The 18,148-nt window shown below is 39.9% G+C and overlaps 1 protein-coding gene across 1 annotated transcript; it reads right to left on the reverse strand.

Annotated features, from left to right (window-relative positions):
* Window positions 1-369: 369 nt before the first annotated feature.
* LOC143288551 (protein unc-119 homolog B-like) lies at window positions 370-17,690 on the reverse strand. Its single transcript, XM_076597144.1, has 5 exons — window positions 17,336-17,690; window positions 11,105-11,218; window positions 9,750-9,861; window positions 8,599-8,771; window positions 370-7,132 (listed from the first exon to the last, which is right to left on the reverse strand). Exons 1-5 carry the CDS (start codon window positions 17,493-17,495, stop codon window positions 7,020-7,022), a joined length of 672 nt encoding a protein of 223 aa, XP_076453259.1. The 5' UTR covers window positions 17,496-17,690; the 3' UTR covers window positions 370-7,019.
* Window positions 17,691-18,148: the final 458 nt, after the last annotated feature.

Below are 18,148 nucleotides of genomic sequence, written 5' to 3' on the forward strand. Positions count from 1 at the left end.
ATCTGTTGACCCTTAACCCACCAGATGCTGTGACTGAGATTCAAACCCAGGACCCTCAGATTGAAGTCCAACTTAAATTATCAGTTGTTGCGCTGGTTTCATGAATGACAATCTTCATGTTATTTTCAAATCTCTCAGACTTTCCCCCCAAAGTTTTGTCAAGAGCTGCTCAGCTGTGTTGAACAACTTTTTTTTCTTCTTTTTTTGCTAATCAAAAATAAATCATATAATTTCCAGTTGCATTCCAGTTATTGTGGCTCAGTGCTTTCCAACAACATGCTCACAGGTACAGAAAAGGATCAGAGAAGAGAAGAGATGATCAGCGTATTCTCTTACCTGTCGATCAATAAAACATACAACAGGTAAAAAAAGAGTGATAACACTTTTAATGGTAAATCAGACTTTATAGCACACCAAAACACATCTTTTTTTCCATTATTTTCAGGGCTAAAACAAATATAAAAAAAAAGTTTGAATCACTACAATAAATCCACATTCACATTCTAAAATTACTGCAATCAAAGTGTACATTTTTTTCAAAAAAACAAATCGACAAATATTAATGAAAGTCTTACTTAAGAAAAGAAAACAGAAGTGAAAACTTTTGTGACTAATCACATGAGCAACGTCGACGACAAAAACGTAAAGAATTCTGCACTGATAATCAGAAAGCAGCGCTTATGACATTTGTGCATCTCCTGAAGTGGTATTCTTCATTACTTAACGAACTGCAGCAACCTCTCGTGCTAGTGTGGAAACATGTGCATGTTCAAACTCCAATGTGGCTGTGCAAGGGTGTTCACAGTGAAGTCTTTGAAATAAGTTTATTCCCCAGACCCAATAATTATTCATACAGCATGTGCTGTACCGAAGCTAGATATATTGTATGTATTATACTGTATATAGTGTATATACTGAACTGTACTGTATGTATATATTGTACTGTCCTGTATTCCTTTTTATCACAACACATCTCTCTGTGTGGAATTCGGACTGCTCCCCCCTGGAAGAGCGTGTCGCTACAGTGCAGCGCCCCCAGAAGATCCCGAGTCAGCTATGGTTCTGGCAGAAAACTGGACCTCACTTCTTTTACACAGCACTGTTCAGGCCATGATGCAGTTTCAGTTTCAACGTGTCGGAGCATGTGGACTAATCCATGCACACTACACATCATCATCATCTAAAAAAAAAATTTTTTTTAATTTAAACCACCAGCACTTGCCTGACTTCCACACAAACCCAAGCCTTCAGAGCCTACCCAAGGTGTTTCTGTAAATCCTGAACATATAAGTGAAATTAAAAAAATATATGAATAAGTCAATGCACTAAAATCTAAATGTCATGATGCACAGAGGCTCACAATGACAGCACAAAGGACACAGAAGACCACCACAGACTTCCACAGACCCAGTCACTGACAGTGCATGACTTACACCACTGCATGCACACACACACACACACACACACACACACACACACAAAATACACAGATGCCAAATGGCACATCACTGACAAAGAAAAAACAAAATTCATTTAAGACAATTACAAGCACGATCTGAGAAGAAAAACAAATTTCATTTCAGATATTTACATACTGAAGTGGCATAATCTTTGTTTTGATTTTCAATTTTGTTTTGCACATGAAACGTTACATTCATTAACCTGGGAATGTGAAGGAAGTAGATCACACACACACACGCGCGCGCGCACACACACACAATCACTTATCCTATGATATCTGGAGGAAAAGACTTCCATAAGTACAAAACCATCTGACGAGACAAATAACATTTTCAACAAAACTAGACATGAACATTCACTTTCGAAAATTACTGAACCAAAAAATACTGTTGCACATGCAATACTTTCAACAAACTTAGAATTGACAATGGCGTTCAATATTTATCACTGAACACACAAACAAAAAACACTGCTGCACATGCAATATTTTCAACAAAAACCAGAACAGTCACTATTAAACGTACTTCACAACAAAAATATCCAAGTACTGTTGTACATGTGGAGAACCATTACAAAAGATTTTTTTTTTAAATCACAGAATCACTGCAACCTGGAAATAAATCTGAAGATAAAATTAAGGAAGGAAGACAATAATAAAAAAAAAAATTAAAAAAAAATCAAGAAAGAAAAATGTCACCTATTCATGATCGCTCTGGATGTTCATGTTGTCTGATAACAATCTCTTATTCCATAAATCCTTCAACACTGTCTGTGCAAGAACACACAAACTCAACAGCAACTTCAAAAAGAACTGAGCGGTATAAACAATACTTTGTTAAATCTCAAATGAAAAGGCTCTCATCTTCCAAGTATAATACACTGAAACCAAATAAACTTTTCAGTATCCAAAAAAAATCTTAAAAGGAAAACAATGTTAAACAAAACAAAAGGGAAAAAATGGGGTTTTTTCATGAGGAGAATGGTCTCACTCACAGCAGCTTGGGGAATGTGTTATACATATAATTTGAAAACAATTGTTGGAACACTATATTTTGGCATTGTTAAAGAGTCTTTGTTCAGTTGATATTAATGACAGCATGAAGGCCATGACTAGACAGAATTGTCTGGGTATTGTCAGCAAACAATACACCCTAAAAATGACTGTCATCGTCTGTTAAGAGGAAATTCCCAAATGCTTCAATGCTGACAATTAAAGGCAGCAATTTCATGAACATGTAAGACCATTACTGGATTGTCTGGGCAGTGTCAGAAAACAAAATGGCACAATTCTGATCGGCAAAAATATTCATGGCTACATGCAACTCACCCAAAATTTTCAAAAGATTATTACAAAATTTTCATCTAAAGATTGATTAAATAAAATCAATAATTCAAAGATGTAATCATGTAGCATTAGATCAAAGTGAGTAAAGTGGCTGTGGTTGAAATTTTGATTATACCTGGATCTGAAAATTACTTTCTGTTCTCAATGTGATGACACTTACGTAGAGTTCAATTGGACAAAAACAACAAAATGGTCTTCGACAAAAACAGAACCAAAAAAACAATGTGAAAAAAATGCTCAATTCTCATTTGTTAACCCACCACACAAGGGACCAACCTTTACTCCGATAATTTTTCAAAATTATTTATTTTTTCACCCCAACCAATCTCCAATGGCTTAAAAAAAAATTTTTTTTTTAAATAAATACATTTAACTCGAGCCTCCTACTCAAAAAGGTTTGTCAACATTACTACATGCTGAGCAGTAATTTAGATAATCGAATCATTCTCTCTGAATCTAATCTGCACATAAAGAAGGGGTGAATAAAACCAGACATAACTGATCAAGAAAATGAAAACTACAATAACACAATACTATCTTCCTCTCTTCACTCACACAAGTGAATGCACACAAACACAAAAACACGCACACGCACACACACACTGAACGGAGAAGAGAGAACACATCACCATAGAGACAAGACACACTACGATGACCAAAAAAACACAAAAAACATGTTACAATGTGATTCTGACCCTGCTTTGTTTCCCTGTCTAAGTGAGACAGTGGCAAACAGGCAAGATACAGACACATCTGTACAGAGATCAGAGCTGTCAAACCATTTTCAAGGCAAAAACAGGTAATGCCCAATTAAAGTATCCTAAATCCTGGGACCAAATGACATTCTTTGTGCATTATCCTAAGTAGGCATATATGGGTAATCAACCCTTATCATCAAGAATTTGGCATAATACAATGCAAAATGACTGGTTTCATAAACACAAACTGACACTTGCCATCTGTTTTTTTGTTTGTTTACATTTGCATGGTTTGCAGGGCCCAAAACAGAAAGAACCACTCTCCGACTGGCACAAACTAAATGAACGTGTCACTGCAGACCTAGCCAGATGACTCCAACTGAGTTCAGCCACCGATTCTGTTTCAAAATCAAGCACAATAACCCTCAAAATATGAGTCAAAAGCTGCTGAAAACCGGCTACAACATCTACTATTGGCAATAGAGATTCATCACGCACAAAATTTGCTGTTAAAATATAGGTCCCTGAATTTAGGATACTAAAACAGGACTTACCCACAAAAATATTTCTTCTCCAAGTCCTCATCTCCAGCAAGAACATTTCTCAAACAAAAAAAAAACAATGACCAGGGAACGTGGCTCACCAGTTGTAAAGTTCTGTACACACACAAAGACTCTTTGTGCAACAAACCAGTGCAGGTGCAACCAAACCATGAATGGAAAAAGTGGTGAAAATATTCATCAGGCCACAACATTCTGATCATCAGGAACAAAGTAAATACAAAATGAATGAAAAAGATGTCATGAGAAGAATCCTTTCTCAAAAAAAAAAAAAAAAAAAAAAAAAAAAAGCAGCAATTTCTGGAATCCTGAATGACAACAAATAATAAAAATTCATGCTAAAAAAAAAAAAATCATGTAAAGTATCGCAAAAAGATGGATTTCTAAATTCTTCAAAAGAAAAATCAATGCAATATATTATGCAAAAATGACTGCATAAATATCCAAATAAAAGAAAACGCGAGGCTTGATGAAAGTCATACAAATGTACGACATGCAAATACACACTGAAATCGGCAAGTAAGTATTGATTTGCGAGTGTGTGTGTGTGCGCGCGCGCGCTTTGAACAACACATAAGTGAAAACATGATTTTGACAAACGTGATAAAAAGAAAGAAAACAACTGCAAAATGATGTATATATTGTATCAGATCTTGTAAAAACAACAACAACAAAAAAAACAGTGTTAATATCTTTGAAAAAATGTGTAGTCAACATCTCAGGAGAGATTTATAAGGGCCATTACTGAAGGGCAAATCGCAGAAAAGAGAAATACCGCTAAAACACAGGTCAAATTTCATACTTAGTTGTTTTTTTTACAGCTGGTGATTAAACAGCAGCAAACTGCATGCAGTTAATTCTTTGACAGGTGTATTTCGACCAGGAAATAAAGACCATTATCAGGACTTAGTCTCCATTAAAGGTGAAGTACATTATAATTCAAATTCTTGATCCCCTGGTCTCCAATTATTAAGAATAGCCATTAAAATATCAGCTGTCAACAAAACATGTTTCTGTGTAGTACAGAAGTAGCTGAAAATGGCATAAACCCAAAATCACAGAGAAAAAAAAAAACTGGCACAAATTGGGGTGCCAACCACACGTTAAACTTAAAGCTGGACAGTAACCATTTTCATTTGGAAAGAAATTCAAACCTACTCCAATGTTTCGGGCTAATGCAGTGCTGAGTATGCTCAAAACTTTAGACCGCTGCATGTTTTCAATGCAGTCAAATGTCTCCAAGTGTGCGTGAACACTGACAACCTTTCGTAACCGCCATGGGTAAAATATGTAAACAAGGCATTAAGCACATACTGGTATCAAACATGAGTGGACTACAACAGTTTGATCAAGCACAGGAAACAACAAATAAATAAATCAGTCACTCCACAGACAAGCATTTTTACAGACACGAGGCGTGTGATAGAGCCTTCACTGACAAAGTTTTAACCCACAACAACACAGTGCGGAAGAGTGATGAATTCTCAACAAGACTTCCAATATGGTTCAGTGACTGTGATAAATTATTTACAACCTCACTGACACAAAACAATCCAACTGACAGGGTATACAATGTGTATCAATATGAGTTATAATATCAGTCGTCATGACAAAATGCACACAAGCACACACACACATACTTCTTCTTCTTCTTCTTCCGCGTTCGATGTTTTGGCTGCGTCAGACGGTCACCCCTATCGCCACGACGTAACCCACGGTCTTCTCCAGGTCGTGGCGGTCTCCCCAAAGCTGCGCCTGTAGCTCTGTGCCCCCTGGCCAGGTTTGACGCCGTAGAGCTTCATGGGTTGGGCAGTGTTGGAGGATGTGTTCAGGGGTCTGGGGTCCAGTGCCACACGGACACTCATCAGTGTGGGCGATCTTTATACGGTACACACATACATACACACGACCAGAAACTGATGCAACAGAGAACACAAACTGCTGAATTCACTGTAAGCTTCGGAACAGAAACAGGTTTGTGCTTACAAGTCTGCTTACCTTACAGACATAAAAAAATAATCCCTATCTCTGTATACGTTACTGACATACAGAAATTATCCCTATCTCTGTATACGTTTATACGTTACTGACATATAGAAATTATCCTTATCTGTGTATACGTTACTGACATACAGAAATTATCCCTAAGCATAAGCAACAAGCAACACGGGGGAAGGGAAGATGTGGCCAACGCCAAGCAATATTCCCAACACTGTTCTCATACCTGGGTTTGCTGGCACTTCTTTTAATCCAATAAATAAACTAACGGCAATTTCATCAAAAATGAACCATGATAAACAAGCAGAAAAACATCATGACACACAGACTAGAACAACCACCTTGGAAAGACCAGACAAGGGCCCAGAATAAACAATCAAAACAAACAGAAAAAAAGGGGGGATGGGGGGTGGGGGGAGGGGGAGGGGGGGGGGGGGCAACAATCAGAAGAAAAAGAAGACCCTGGATCACCAACAACAACAAAAAGGACAGACACACACACAACTCCGGACAAGAAAACATGGAACTGTGGACCACGAGACATGGAGGACGACCCATGCCTCCATGAAATATACCCTGTTTGAGCAAAGGTCAAGAGAAAATGTTTTGTCACAAAGTCGCCTGCCAGACAAAGTGAGCAGGAACATCCAAAATGGAAAAAAAAATTAATTAATTAAAATAAAAAAAAGCATATATGCACAAATGCACACACACACACACACACACACACACACTGCACACACACTTGAAGTTCTACACACACACACACACAGGCAAAGACGCTCACAACTACACACACACACACACACACACACACACACAACCACACCCAACACCCCCCCATGACTCCCCTCCAAACACATACGCACAAATGACTCCCACTGGGTGACAATACTCTGTGACAATGTTACAGGAGACAGATAGACAGACAGACAGACGGACAGGGGGCAGCAGGCACTAGGACCCCCCGTTGTAGGCATAGTCGGCCTTGTTGTGCATGATCAGCTTGTCCTCCACAAAGTAGAAACTGTCCGACCGCGTCTCAAAGGGTCGCTCCACCATATCCCGCACTGTCAACACACAACAATACACTACAACAGAATGGAAAGGAATAGAAAGGAGGAGTTTGTATTATACTCCATGTTTGGTGATACATGTACTAACCATGTCAAACTGATGCAAACTAGGCCTATCGGTTTGCTCTGCTTGGCCAAATTTTGTGCAGCTAACAGTGAAAAGACGAGCCGTCTTGCCCGGTCCGCTCTAAGCCAATCAAACGCCTCTAAAAGCTGTAAGCGCTGAATCATTCCTTTGGCCAAGGCTCTCCACGCCATCTTGTCAGGTTTACGCTCTGTCTCGTCTTACGCTTTTTTTGGCTATTAAGCGTATTCATTTGGCCTTACTTTGCTGCATGCGGCTTGTCTGTATTGTATTCTTACATTCTGTGTACTCGATTCGACTCGGCCCCCTTGATTCGTTCGTTTTTATGTCTTTATTAGCAAGTGTAGCAGGGTAAAAAGGAATACTGGCATGGGGGGGGGGACAGAACATCAAGGGTAAAAACATTAATCGAAAATAAAAAAAAAAACCGCAAAATAGGATTACTGACACATATGCATACATACACATTAAGTGCAAAAACATGCGCCTACTCACATAAACATACCTCCACCCCCGCCACCCCCAGAACACACACTCACACACAAACATTCAGAGCGTGTCAATGCATGTGCTTACTTGAACATACACCACACACAACATACAAACAGGAATAATGACTAGATCTACTAATAACCTTTCACTTCACTTCAAACAAGAGAGGCAACGTCTTTAAGACTGATGTGTTCAAATAAGTTGAGAGGAGGTTACCTACATCCAGGAGGTTATCAGCCGTAGTTACTTTCGTTTTCTCCACATAGGCGGATAGTAGTTTGCAAAGGACAGGAATGTCAGACCCCTGCCAGAGTCTGCATTAGTTGGGTCACGGTTAAGTATGTGTAATTAAATAAGTTTCTATCAGTTTCAGGTTCTCAAAGTGTAACTAAGTTCAGACAAATCCACACACACTTCACCACATCTGCTAGACAGTTGAGTTGACTGACCAGCAGCATAACCCGACAGTGACAATACAGGGATGATGCTCTACTTACTCAGTTCAGAGGACAGTTCAGGGATGATGCTCTACTTACTCAGTTCAGAGGACAGTTCAGGGATGATGCTCTACTTACTCAGTTCACAGGACAGTTCAGGGATGATGCTCTACTTACTCAGTTCAGAGGACAGTTCAGGGATGATGCTCTACTTACTCAGTTCACAGGACAGTTCAGGGATGATGCTCTACTTACTCAGTTTACAGGACAGTTCAGGGATGATGCTCTACTTAGTTCAGAGGACAGTTCAGGGATGATGCTCTACTTACTCAGTTCAGAGGACAGTTCAGGGATGTCGCTCTACTTACTCAGTTCACAGGACAGTTCAGGGATGATGCTCTACTTACTCAGTTCACAGGACAGTTCAGGGATGACGCTCTACTTACTCAGTTCAGAGGACAGTTCGGGGAAGTTGTATATATGCTCCACCGTGTTGCGACTGTGAGGGATGCAGAAACCAAACTCAAAGTCGAAGCTTTTCAACAAGTGCTCCCTGAAGTAGTGCTTCTCAATCATGCGGAACTTCTTCACGTCTTTGTCTCCAACGACAAACTCCACCCTGCAAGCAGCAAGGTTCAAGTGTCAGGGTTTGTTATATGCTCCATTTGAATGCATGTAGACACACATGTACACACAGAGCGCAAGCAAGTATGCATTCACACACATGTGCATGCTTCCACACATTCATGATCAAACTCAATAACAAGCTCAAAGTAAGTGTGTACACACACACACACACACACACATATATATACATATACACACACTTACTTGTCTAATATCACTCAAAGTGGAAAGACGTTAAACTGAAGACTACCACTACTACTACACACACTCACACATATATCAACCAAACAAAAGTTAACATTTTAATCTTGTGTTTCACATTTGAAATAAAATTACCAAATACATTCCACACACACACACACACAGACATATATATATATATATATATATATATATATATATATATGACCTGGCCCAACACTCGACTTATATCACAGATTGACATAAGTTTACAGTTGGGCCAACAGCAAAGTGACAGCTGTACTATCAATCATTTCCCCAGTTAATGGGAAATCATTTACAGTTTAGTCTTTTGTGAAGGACTATGACTCTCAAACTAGGAGGCAAAATTGCACTGGCTCTTAGTGCTGCAGCCTTGGGGGGCTAGTTGGCCTTTAGGAACCATTCCAATGCCGACTGTCCTAAAACCCTCTTGGCCGAGAGAGTGGGGATGCAACTTGGGCACGACACTCTCCACTATATTCAAATTCCAGCCCAAATAGTTGGAACAGCAGTTACCTACTCTGCTGTGCTGATGGTCATAGTCGGACATGACTGACTATCATAATGTATATATATATATACAATCACACACACACACACACACACACACATACAGACACGCATTACATATACATGCATACAGACGCACACCACCACCACCACCACCACACTCTCTCCTCACCCCACCCAAGAAAACCAATCCACCAAACAGCAACAAAAAAGTCAATATACTGTTCAAAAAGCTTACGTGGCGCCCACAGTTTTCAGCCGCAGGAACTGTGGAGTGAACTGGTAGCGGACGAAGCGACCGGCATTGGGATCCAGATCCTCCAGATCCTGATCCAGATCCTCTCCATCCGCTGCACACATACTGGCTGATTGATATGGATACTTACTGGTTGATTGATACAGACACTTACTGGTTGAGTGATATGGATACTTACTTGTTGATTGACACAGACACTTACTGGTTCGTTGATGTGGATACTTACTGGTTGACTGATACAGACACTTACTGGCTGAGTGATACGGATACTTACTGGTTGACTATTACACACACTTAATGGCTGATATAGATACTTACTGGTTGACTGATACGGACACTTACTGGCTGAGTGATAATGGATACTTACTGGTTGACTGATACGGACACTTACTGGTTGATTGATATGGATGCAAGTTTTGACTGGTAAGGACACTAACTGGTTGAGTGATACAGATACTTAGTGGTTGATCAATATGGATACTTACTGGTTCACTGATATATATAGATCTATATATATGCATACTACTGGTTCATTGATATGCATACATGCTGGATGACTGATATGGATACTTACTGGTTCATTGATATAGATACTTGCTGGTTGGTTGATATGGATACTGGTTGATCGATATGGATACTTACTACTGGTTGATTGATATACATGGATAATTATTGGTTGACTGTTACAGACACTTACTGGTTGATTGATATGGATACAAGTTTACCGGTTGAACGATACACATACTTACTGGTTGATTCATATGCACATATGTTTACTAGTTTATTGATATGGATACTTCTATAAGTATAACACACGAGATCAAGATCTAAATGCTTTATTAAATACAAACACGGAGTCATCTGCACAACAAGTTGCCTAGCAGGGTTGAGCCAACTGAGAGCTGCCTTTAGTCACTCATCATTCGTTTCCTGTGTCATTCAGTCAGGCTTCTCTCTCTCTCACAATATTGCCAGGTACAGCTCCCTTGTTGCTGTGGGTTCTTTTACATGCTCTATGCCCATGCTACACACAGACTCTTGGCTTATCAGTTATCATCTCATATGAATGACCACCATCCAGACTGCCACATGTATCACAACACACAGTTCATGCAGGTTCATCCGCACAAAATTTTTAAAACTTTTGTAATGGAGTGTACTGCTCAGCTCTCGAAACTTGACACAACAACCGATCAAGTGACGTCATAGCTGATGATGTTCATCACAACTGGCAGTTCTACATCTCAAAGGTCGACTTACACAGTCGTACACACACACAAAGTCAAACACACACACACACACACACACACACACACACACACACACACAAGTCCTACCTGAGGGTGGTGGCTTGGCCACCTCAAACAGCACAGTCTGGGTGTCCATGTCCCTCAACCTGAATCGTGTGAAGTCAATGCCATAGACGTTGGCTTCAGGTGGGCACAGATATTCTGAAACAGAAAGACCACTTCCATGTTCAGATTGCTGCATGTAGTACAGTGCAAACTTCAACACGGTGCGATAACAATATATACAATTCCACAGTCATATCATGTCACACGCGCGTACGTACGTGCGTGCGTGTGTGTGTGTGTGTGTATGTGTGTGTGTTCGTTCTTTAGTTGAACATCTTTTTACTATCAGTGATATTAGGCAATTAAAAAAAGAGAAAAAAAAAGCAGGTGGGTATGGGGAAGAGGGAGGGGGGGCAGGGTAGGGGAGAGGCAAGAGGAAAACAGAAAAGGTAGAAAACTACCACAAAATTCAAAACTAACATACAATTACATTTAACAGTGTGTGTGTGTGTGTGTGTGTGTGTGTGTGTGCATTATAATGTGTCAGTAGTGTGTGTCTGTGAGTGTGTCAGTACTGTCACTCACTGTACGTGTCTGTGAATCTGTGTCTGTGTGTGTACGCATGCATGCTCACGTGAGCGTGTGTGTGTGTGTGTGTGTGTGTGCATGTGTGCGCATGTCAGTCTCTGTGTGTCACTGTGTATGTGTGTGTATATGTGTGCTGCCACAAGACATGCTGTTTATAGTGTAATGAAAACAGTCATACACATGTATCCTAAAAAGACATGTCCAAATCAATATTTAATTAGCAAGATCTCTTATGACCATTTGTCAGTATTGATGTTCACTAATAAAATTACTATTTGCTTTTTTCTTTTTTTTTTCTTTTTTTTTTAATAGTATCTGTCTATATAAAATTTATAAAAGGTAAGTACTATAGATCAAAGCCTGTCAAGAGTTATATCCTCTCTCTCTCTCTCTCTCTCTCTCTCTCTATATATATATATATATATATATACATGTCTGAATCATGTGAATGGTGAATATTGTGCTCCCTTGCTTGGCAGCATACAATTAATAAATTCTGACAGATTTCTGGGAAGCAAAATGAAAACTCAGCAATGATATGCTCCCCCGCCACCCCCCCCCCACCACCCCTTCTCCAATAATAACAAATTAAATCTTAACTAATTATATTTCTATTAAAATTCTAACACCAGTTTTGCACAGTGTGGGATCATCACCTGTATACTTTGTAGATCTAATCCATAGATATAGTCAACTTACACTTTTACAGGCAAGCGCTGAGACAGCCCCTTTTTATCTTATCAGAATACTATGTGTGCATGGATCCACAGGTGCAAATGTGCAAACAAAACTTTGTTTCTTCTTCTTCTTCTTAAGAAAAAGAAAAAAAAAGGGAGGGATGGGGGGTGGGCAAACTAATTAGGAGGAGAAGAGGTGGGTGGACACAAACAAAAACCGTGTGTAGGCATTATATTTTAAAAGAAGACATGCATAAACACACACACACACACAAACTGTATACACACACATGCACAAAACACACACACACAGAATTGTACACACACACACACACACACACACACACACACACACACACACACACACACACACATGCACAAAACACACACACACAGAGAATTGTACACACACACAGAATTGTACACACACACAAACACACAAACACACACACACACACACACACACACATGCACAAAACACACACACACAGAACTGTATACACACACACCAAAAAAACACACACACTCACACTCACACACAAACACACACACACACACCAATCCATTCAAAGACCAAAACATCCATCAAGCGACAACCTAACTCCACCGCGTCCCTACCAATCAATACACTCATTAACACACACACGAGTACACTGATACCAGTCACAGCACAGTCCCTGACGTTTTACAATCACCCTACCATTTCACCTTTGCTTTTTCAGGACAATGACACTGCTATATCAAACACGCCACACTGTCTATTTATAGCCAGGTTATTTTTTTCTCTCTCTCTAAATCAGTACTGTTGCTATTTTCAGACAGCAAGAGAATCTAAAGGCTTCTAAATAATCTAATGCCAAAGAGTAATCAATACATATTCATAAACAAGTAATCTTTAACCAGGTGCTGTATGGAAAATGTTTTCTCCTTAATTTAAATCATTGTCATAAGCTCTGTACAAAATACATATTACATATAATTGATTTTTTTTTCTATTTTTGTGTGCATACAAATACATGCATTCATGTGTGTACTTTCTGTGTGAGTGTGTGTACACATCCATGCTAAATGCCCATGTTATTGTACACAATGCACATGAATAGTATAGATAATATCACATGTACACACTAACACAGGATTGAAAGGTGTGTGTGTGCGTGCGTGCGTGTGTGTGTGTGTGTGTGTGTGTGTGCGCGCCATTCTGTGTATATCATATCATATGTGTGCCATTCTGTGTGTGTGTGTGTGTGTGTGTGTGTGTGTGTGTGTGTGTATAAAATGATTGTGTGTGTGCGTGCGTGCGTGCGTGTGTGTGCATGCGTGCATGTGTGCCATTCTGTGTGTGTGTGATGAAAGTCATCACATCGCAGTAGACGCTTTTTTTCGTGTGGCATAACACTAATGAGAGAGGCAATTTTGATATATATATATATATATATATATGTGTGTGTGTGTGTGTGTGTGTGTGTGTGTGTGTGTGTGTGTGTGTGTGTGTGTGTGTGTGTGTGGTTGCATGAGGCGCATGGGGCGCTCGAGTGAACATTTATTTTTCTTATACGGATGTTCAGGTGAAAGCTCAGGTAGATGCATGCTCTCTGACACAACTTATTTGTCATCGTACCTGTGCGGCCGTTCGGCTGAAGCCGCAGAAAACTTTGGCTCTGAGACCCTAGTGCTCAGGTGAGAGTGGAAAAAAAACAACTAAGAATAATTCTGGTGTTTATTTTAATTCATTGTTATAGCATCCATGGAGTAATCTGGACAAGTGTATCTGTATGTACATTTGATGGTCGGTTTGCTTTTTGGTCTTTTAAAAAATGCAATGTTATTATATTATCATACTGTTTCTAAACTTGGCAGTTAGATTCCTTTTTCTTTGTCAAAGTGTTCATAATGTCATTGCTACTGTGACAGGGAGAAAAGAATATTGTTTTGCTTTCACTTGATTTTACGTAATCTTTGTATCATTATTAGAATGATTTCCACTGAGACTTTCTTCTTAACGCTAAACGTGGCGATAGCCTTAGTGGTTGGCGAAGCTCTAAGCACCATAATTTGATTTGATTTGATTCTTCGTAATGCTGGAATAAGGGAATATAAATTTGTAATATGTTGTAATAAAATTACCAGAGCTTGCTTGGAAACAGACGACTGGATTGGAAAGACAGAAAGAGGCTAAAAGATATATTATGTATTATGAAGACGATAGCTCAGAAACTATAACTTCATAACTGGCAAATTAATGGTGAAGATAATTGTGACTAAACATAGGGAAGTTAGTTAAATTGTACAGGGCACGCACGCACCCACTCACACACATGTGACTGACAGGACTAATAGACAAGACAAGACAATACGGAGACAAGCCTAAATACGTACATTAGCCAAGATGAACTGAAAGTATTTTTATTTTGGTTTAAAGAGCTTGTGGGTTGGCGCTGGGCCAAGACCAACTGCAACAGCAGCAGCAGCAGTAACCACTGATGGCGCCATCATCGAGGGCAGCCAAGCTGTGGAGAAGGCGCTGAGGAGCAACCGGTGTCCAGAACTGAGGACTGGAGTGAAACGGACTCTTGGACATGAGTATTCCCGTTATGTGTTGTGCAGTGTATTGTGTGTTGCTGCCCTTCAGCCATAGTATGACTGTGTGAGTTAATATGTCAATTTTTCAAATATACTTTGGGGGGGGGGGGGGGGGGGGGGGGGGGTTATGTAAATATGTGCAAAGATATTTGTCTCCTGTGTGATTATTATGTATGTGACCATGGCTGACTGAGAGGAGTGAGATGTGAAATTTCTGTCTTTATCTGAATGGATATGAATGGATGTCTAAAGTTACAATGTGTGCCATTCTGTGTGTATACTGTATGTGCGCCATTCTCTCCCATGTTACTGTACACAATACACATGAATCGTATAGATAGTATCATGTACACACTAACACAGGATTGAAAGGTGTTGTTTTTGTGTGTGTGTGCATGCGCACGTGCATGTGTGTGTGCCATTCTGTGCATATCATATGTGTGTGTGTGTGTGTGTGTGTGTGTGTGTGTGTGTGTGTGTGTGTGTGTGTGTGTGTGTGCCTGAGCCTCAAGAGACAACAGAGAACTGAAGAACTTTTTTTTTCATCACATACTGTTGTGACCTTGACATGTGATCTCAAACCTTGGCTTTTGAAAGTGCTTGTAAATGTTCTGGCCATAAGTCATACCCAGTCGCCGTTCCACATCTGATGACTTATGAAGCGGATAGAACACACACAAACACACATACACACACGCACACATCGTATACAATACACACACCATGCTTATACAGTATAGGCTCTCACATGCTAATACACTCACAAATTTTTCCTTCTGTTAAAAACACAAGATTGTACCCACATTGCAGTCACCTCCAATGGCTTGTGCTTCATTTATGCTTCATTATTTTTTCAACAGTATTTTGCCAGATAACAACACTTAGCTGCCATCAGTTTGTTTTCAGTGCACCAAGTGTGTGCTGCACACAGGACCTCGGTTTATCATCTCATTCGAATGACTAGATGCTCAGTTTGATTTTCCAGAATTGGTTGAACGGGTGAGACTGGGATTCAAACCCAGACCCTGACAAACACGGCAATGGCAGATAAGCGTCTTTACCATTTGGCCACCTTTCTCCATGCAGAGCTCTCTGTCTCTTTTCGTTCGTTTATTTGTTATTTTCTTCCTGCTTTACCCCTCCCTTAAATGTTAACACCATAACAGTTTTAACCTCTCTCACAAACTTCCAACACAGTCAACTCACGTTTTAAGTTCATCTTTGTTATAAATCCATTGTTTGTTTTCTGTTTGTTGCTTTGGGAGGGTTTTTTTTTTTGTTTTTTTTTTTGGTGGGGGGCTGGGGAGAATACCAAAAATATCAGCTCCAGTCTCTATATACACAGAGAATTCAACTTACACAAGTTATAGAAAGACTGAATTGCACAGTTTTAACAAATGTCATGTAATAAATGTATACAATTTATGTGCATACAAAAAAACAAAACTTGAAGAGAAAAAAAAGGAACCCCCACCCCTCCCACCATAAAAAATAACCCACCCATTAAGCTGATAAAAAATTCTGTATTGATAATTTGATTCCATCCATATTCCTTGTCAGAGTTTGGCGAGTTTATGAAATCCTAATCAACTGCCCAACTTCTCAGTCAAAACATAATCACCAGAAACATTTAATGTGGCAATATCCACAGTTCTTCCCCTGTACTCTTTCCATTCAATTTCATTTGGAAGATGGCAAAAGTTGTAAATCGGTTAATAACATTGTAATAGATACTCCACATTTCATCCCCTCTCACATGCTGTAAAGATGGCTTATAAAAGAGTAGAGGGGAAGAAATGTATATATAACAATATCTTTAACTAATTCACAGCCTTTTCTGGCTTCAAAAGGACACAGTGCAGGGTAAGAAATGTGGATATTACCATTTTCTGAGATGTTCACTTTTGTTTTGTTTAGTTCAACTATCACTCATTCACTGAATCAATCACATGTTAAACAGACATCATAAGAATTGTACACAACCTTGTATTAATTACACAAACTGTTTCTCAACAGCCACTTTTATAATCCACCTTTTTGACGGCTTAAGTAAATAATGAAGTAATGACATCTCACTGAATAATCTTTTGCACAACCTACATAAAAATGTTACTGGTTATTTCTCGACTTCTCTGTTCTAAGAATCATTTTCTGGTTACTGGTTTGTGTCCGTGTTGAAGCTCTTTGGAGCTTGTTCACAGGTCTTCTCACTAATACAACTGAAAATGCATACGTGGTCACAAGTATAACATGGAATAAGGGATCTTTTTGATGTGAGTTATTCGCAGTCGTCCTGAGTCATCCCACTTGCGAAATCTAGCCTACCAACAACAAAACATTGTCCCAAACTTGTCTGTTAATGCAAATGCTGCACTATTATGTACATGTACATCGTCATGCGTGAATGTAGTTTCTCCTCACTTACTTTCTGTGGCTTTGGTGAGCCGCAAAACATCGTCAGGGGTTACACAATCCTTCTTCAACAGTTCATCCTCTGTCACTTCGGGCACTTTCGTCTGCTTTGCTTGACGCTTCAGAAACCCTTCTTTCTTTTTGCCAGAGATTGCCTTTGTTTCTGAACTCATTTCGACGTAAGTTTTCAGCACTTATCCACAGTGTATCAAAATAAAGGTCGATAATATACGACTCATACGTGATGACGGCAATGTGGCGTTTTTCCTGGTCGCTGACCACTCGTTGTTTGTCTCCTTTGTTAGCTACCTGGCAATCGTGAGAACACCTGTACTGATGGCGTCTTCTATCTTTCCATTCTTTGCTATGGCGGCAGTGGTTACAGGAATGCTGGGAAAAAATGGGACCTAACTGACGAAACTGTTATCTCCCTTTAAGCATTTGTTCCTTCCCCTCTCACTCATTCAGTCTTAAGTCGGGAAAGACTGTGGACCCGAACTCAAATGTGTGTGCCAGTGTGTCTTCTTCTTCATTGTTGAGGGCCCACAATCATATAAATTGATTATTCTGGCACCTAAAACGGGGGGTGGGAGGGTGTGGGGAGGGGAGGGGTGGGGGGGGGGAGGATGTTCCTTGATGATGTGAAGAAGAGGTAGAGGTGAGGGGTCAGCCGGATACTCCCCCGTGTTGATACTCCCCCGCGTCAATACTCCCCCGTGTCGATACTCCCCCGCGTCAATACTCCCCCGTGTCGATACTCCCCCGTGTCAATACTCCCCCGTGTCGATACTCCCCCGTGTCGATACTCCCCCGCGTCAATACTCCC

Source organism: Babylonia areolata, chromosome 12 (assembly GCF_041734735.1).
Source record: "Babylonia areolata isolate BAREFJ2019XMU chromosome 12, ASM4173473v1, whole genome shotgun sequence".
In the NCBI taxonomy this organism is placed as follows: Eukaryota; Metazoa; Mollusca; class Gastropoda; order Neogastropoda; family Buccinidae; genus Babylonia; species Babylonia areolata.

Excerpts from the sequence above, each read along its gene's own strand:
- LOC143288551 (XM_076597144.1), bottom strand. The coding sequence starts at position 17,495 with ATGAGTTCAGAAACAAAGGCAATCTCTGGCAAAAAGAAAGAAGGGTTT. Across the intron at positions 11,219-17,335 it reads GCTCACCAAAGCCACAGAAA|AATATCTGTGCCCACCTGAA; the intron begins GTAAGTGAGGAG and ends TTTCTGTTTCAG. Across the intron at positions 8,772-9,749 it reads CTGAAAACTGTGGGCGCCAC|GGTGGAGTTTGTCGTTGGAG; the intron begins GTAAGCTTTTTG and ends TGCTGCTTGCAG.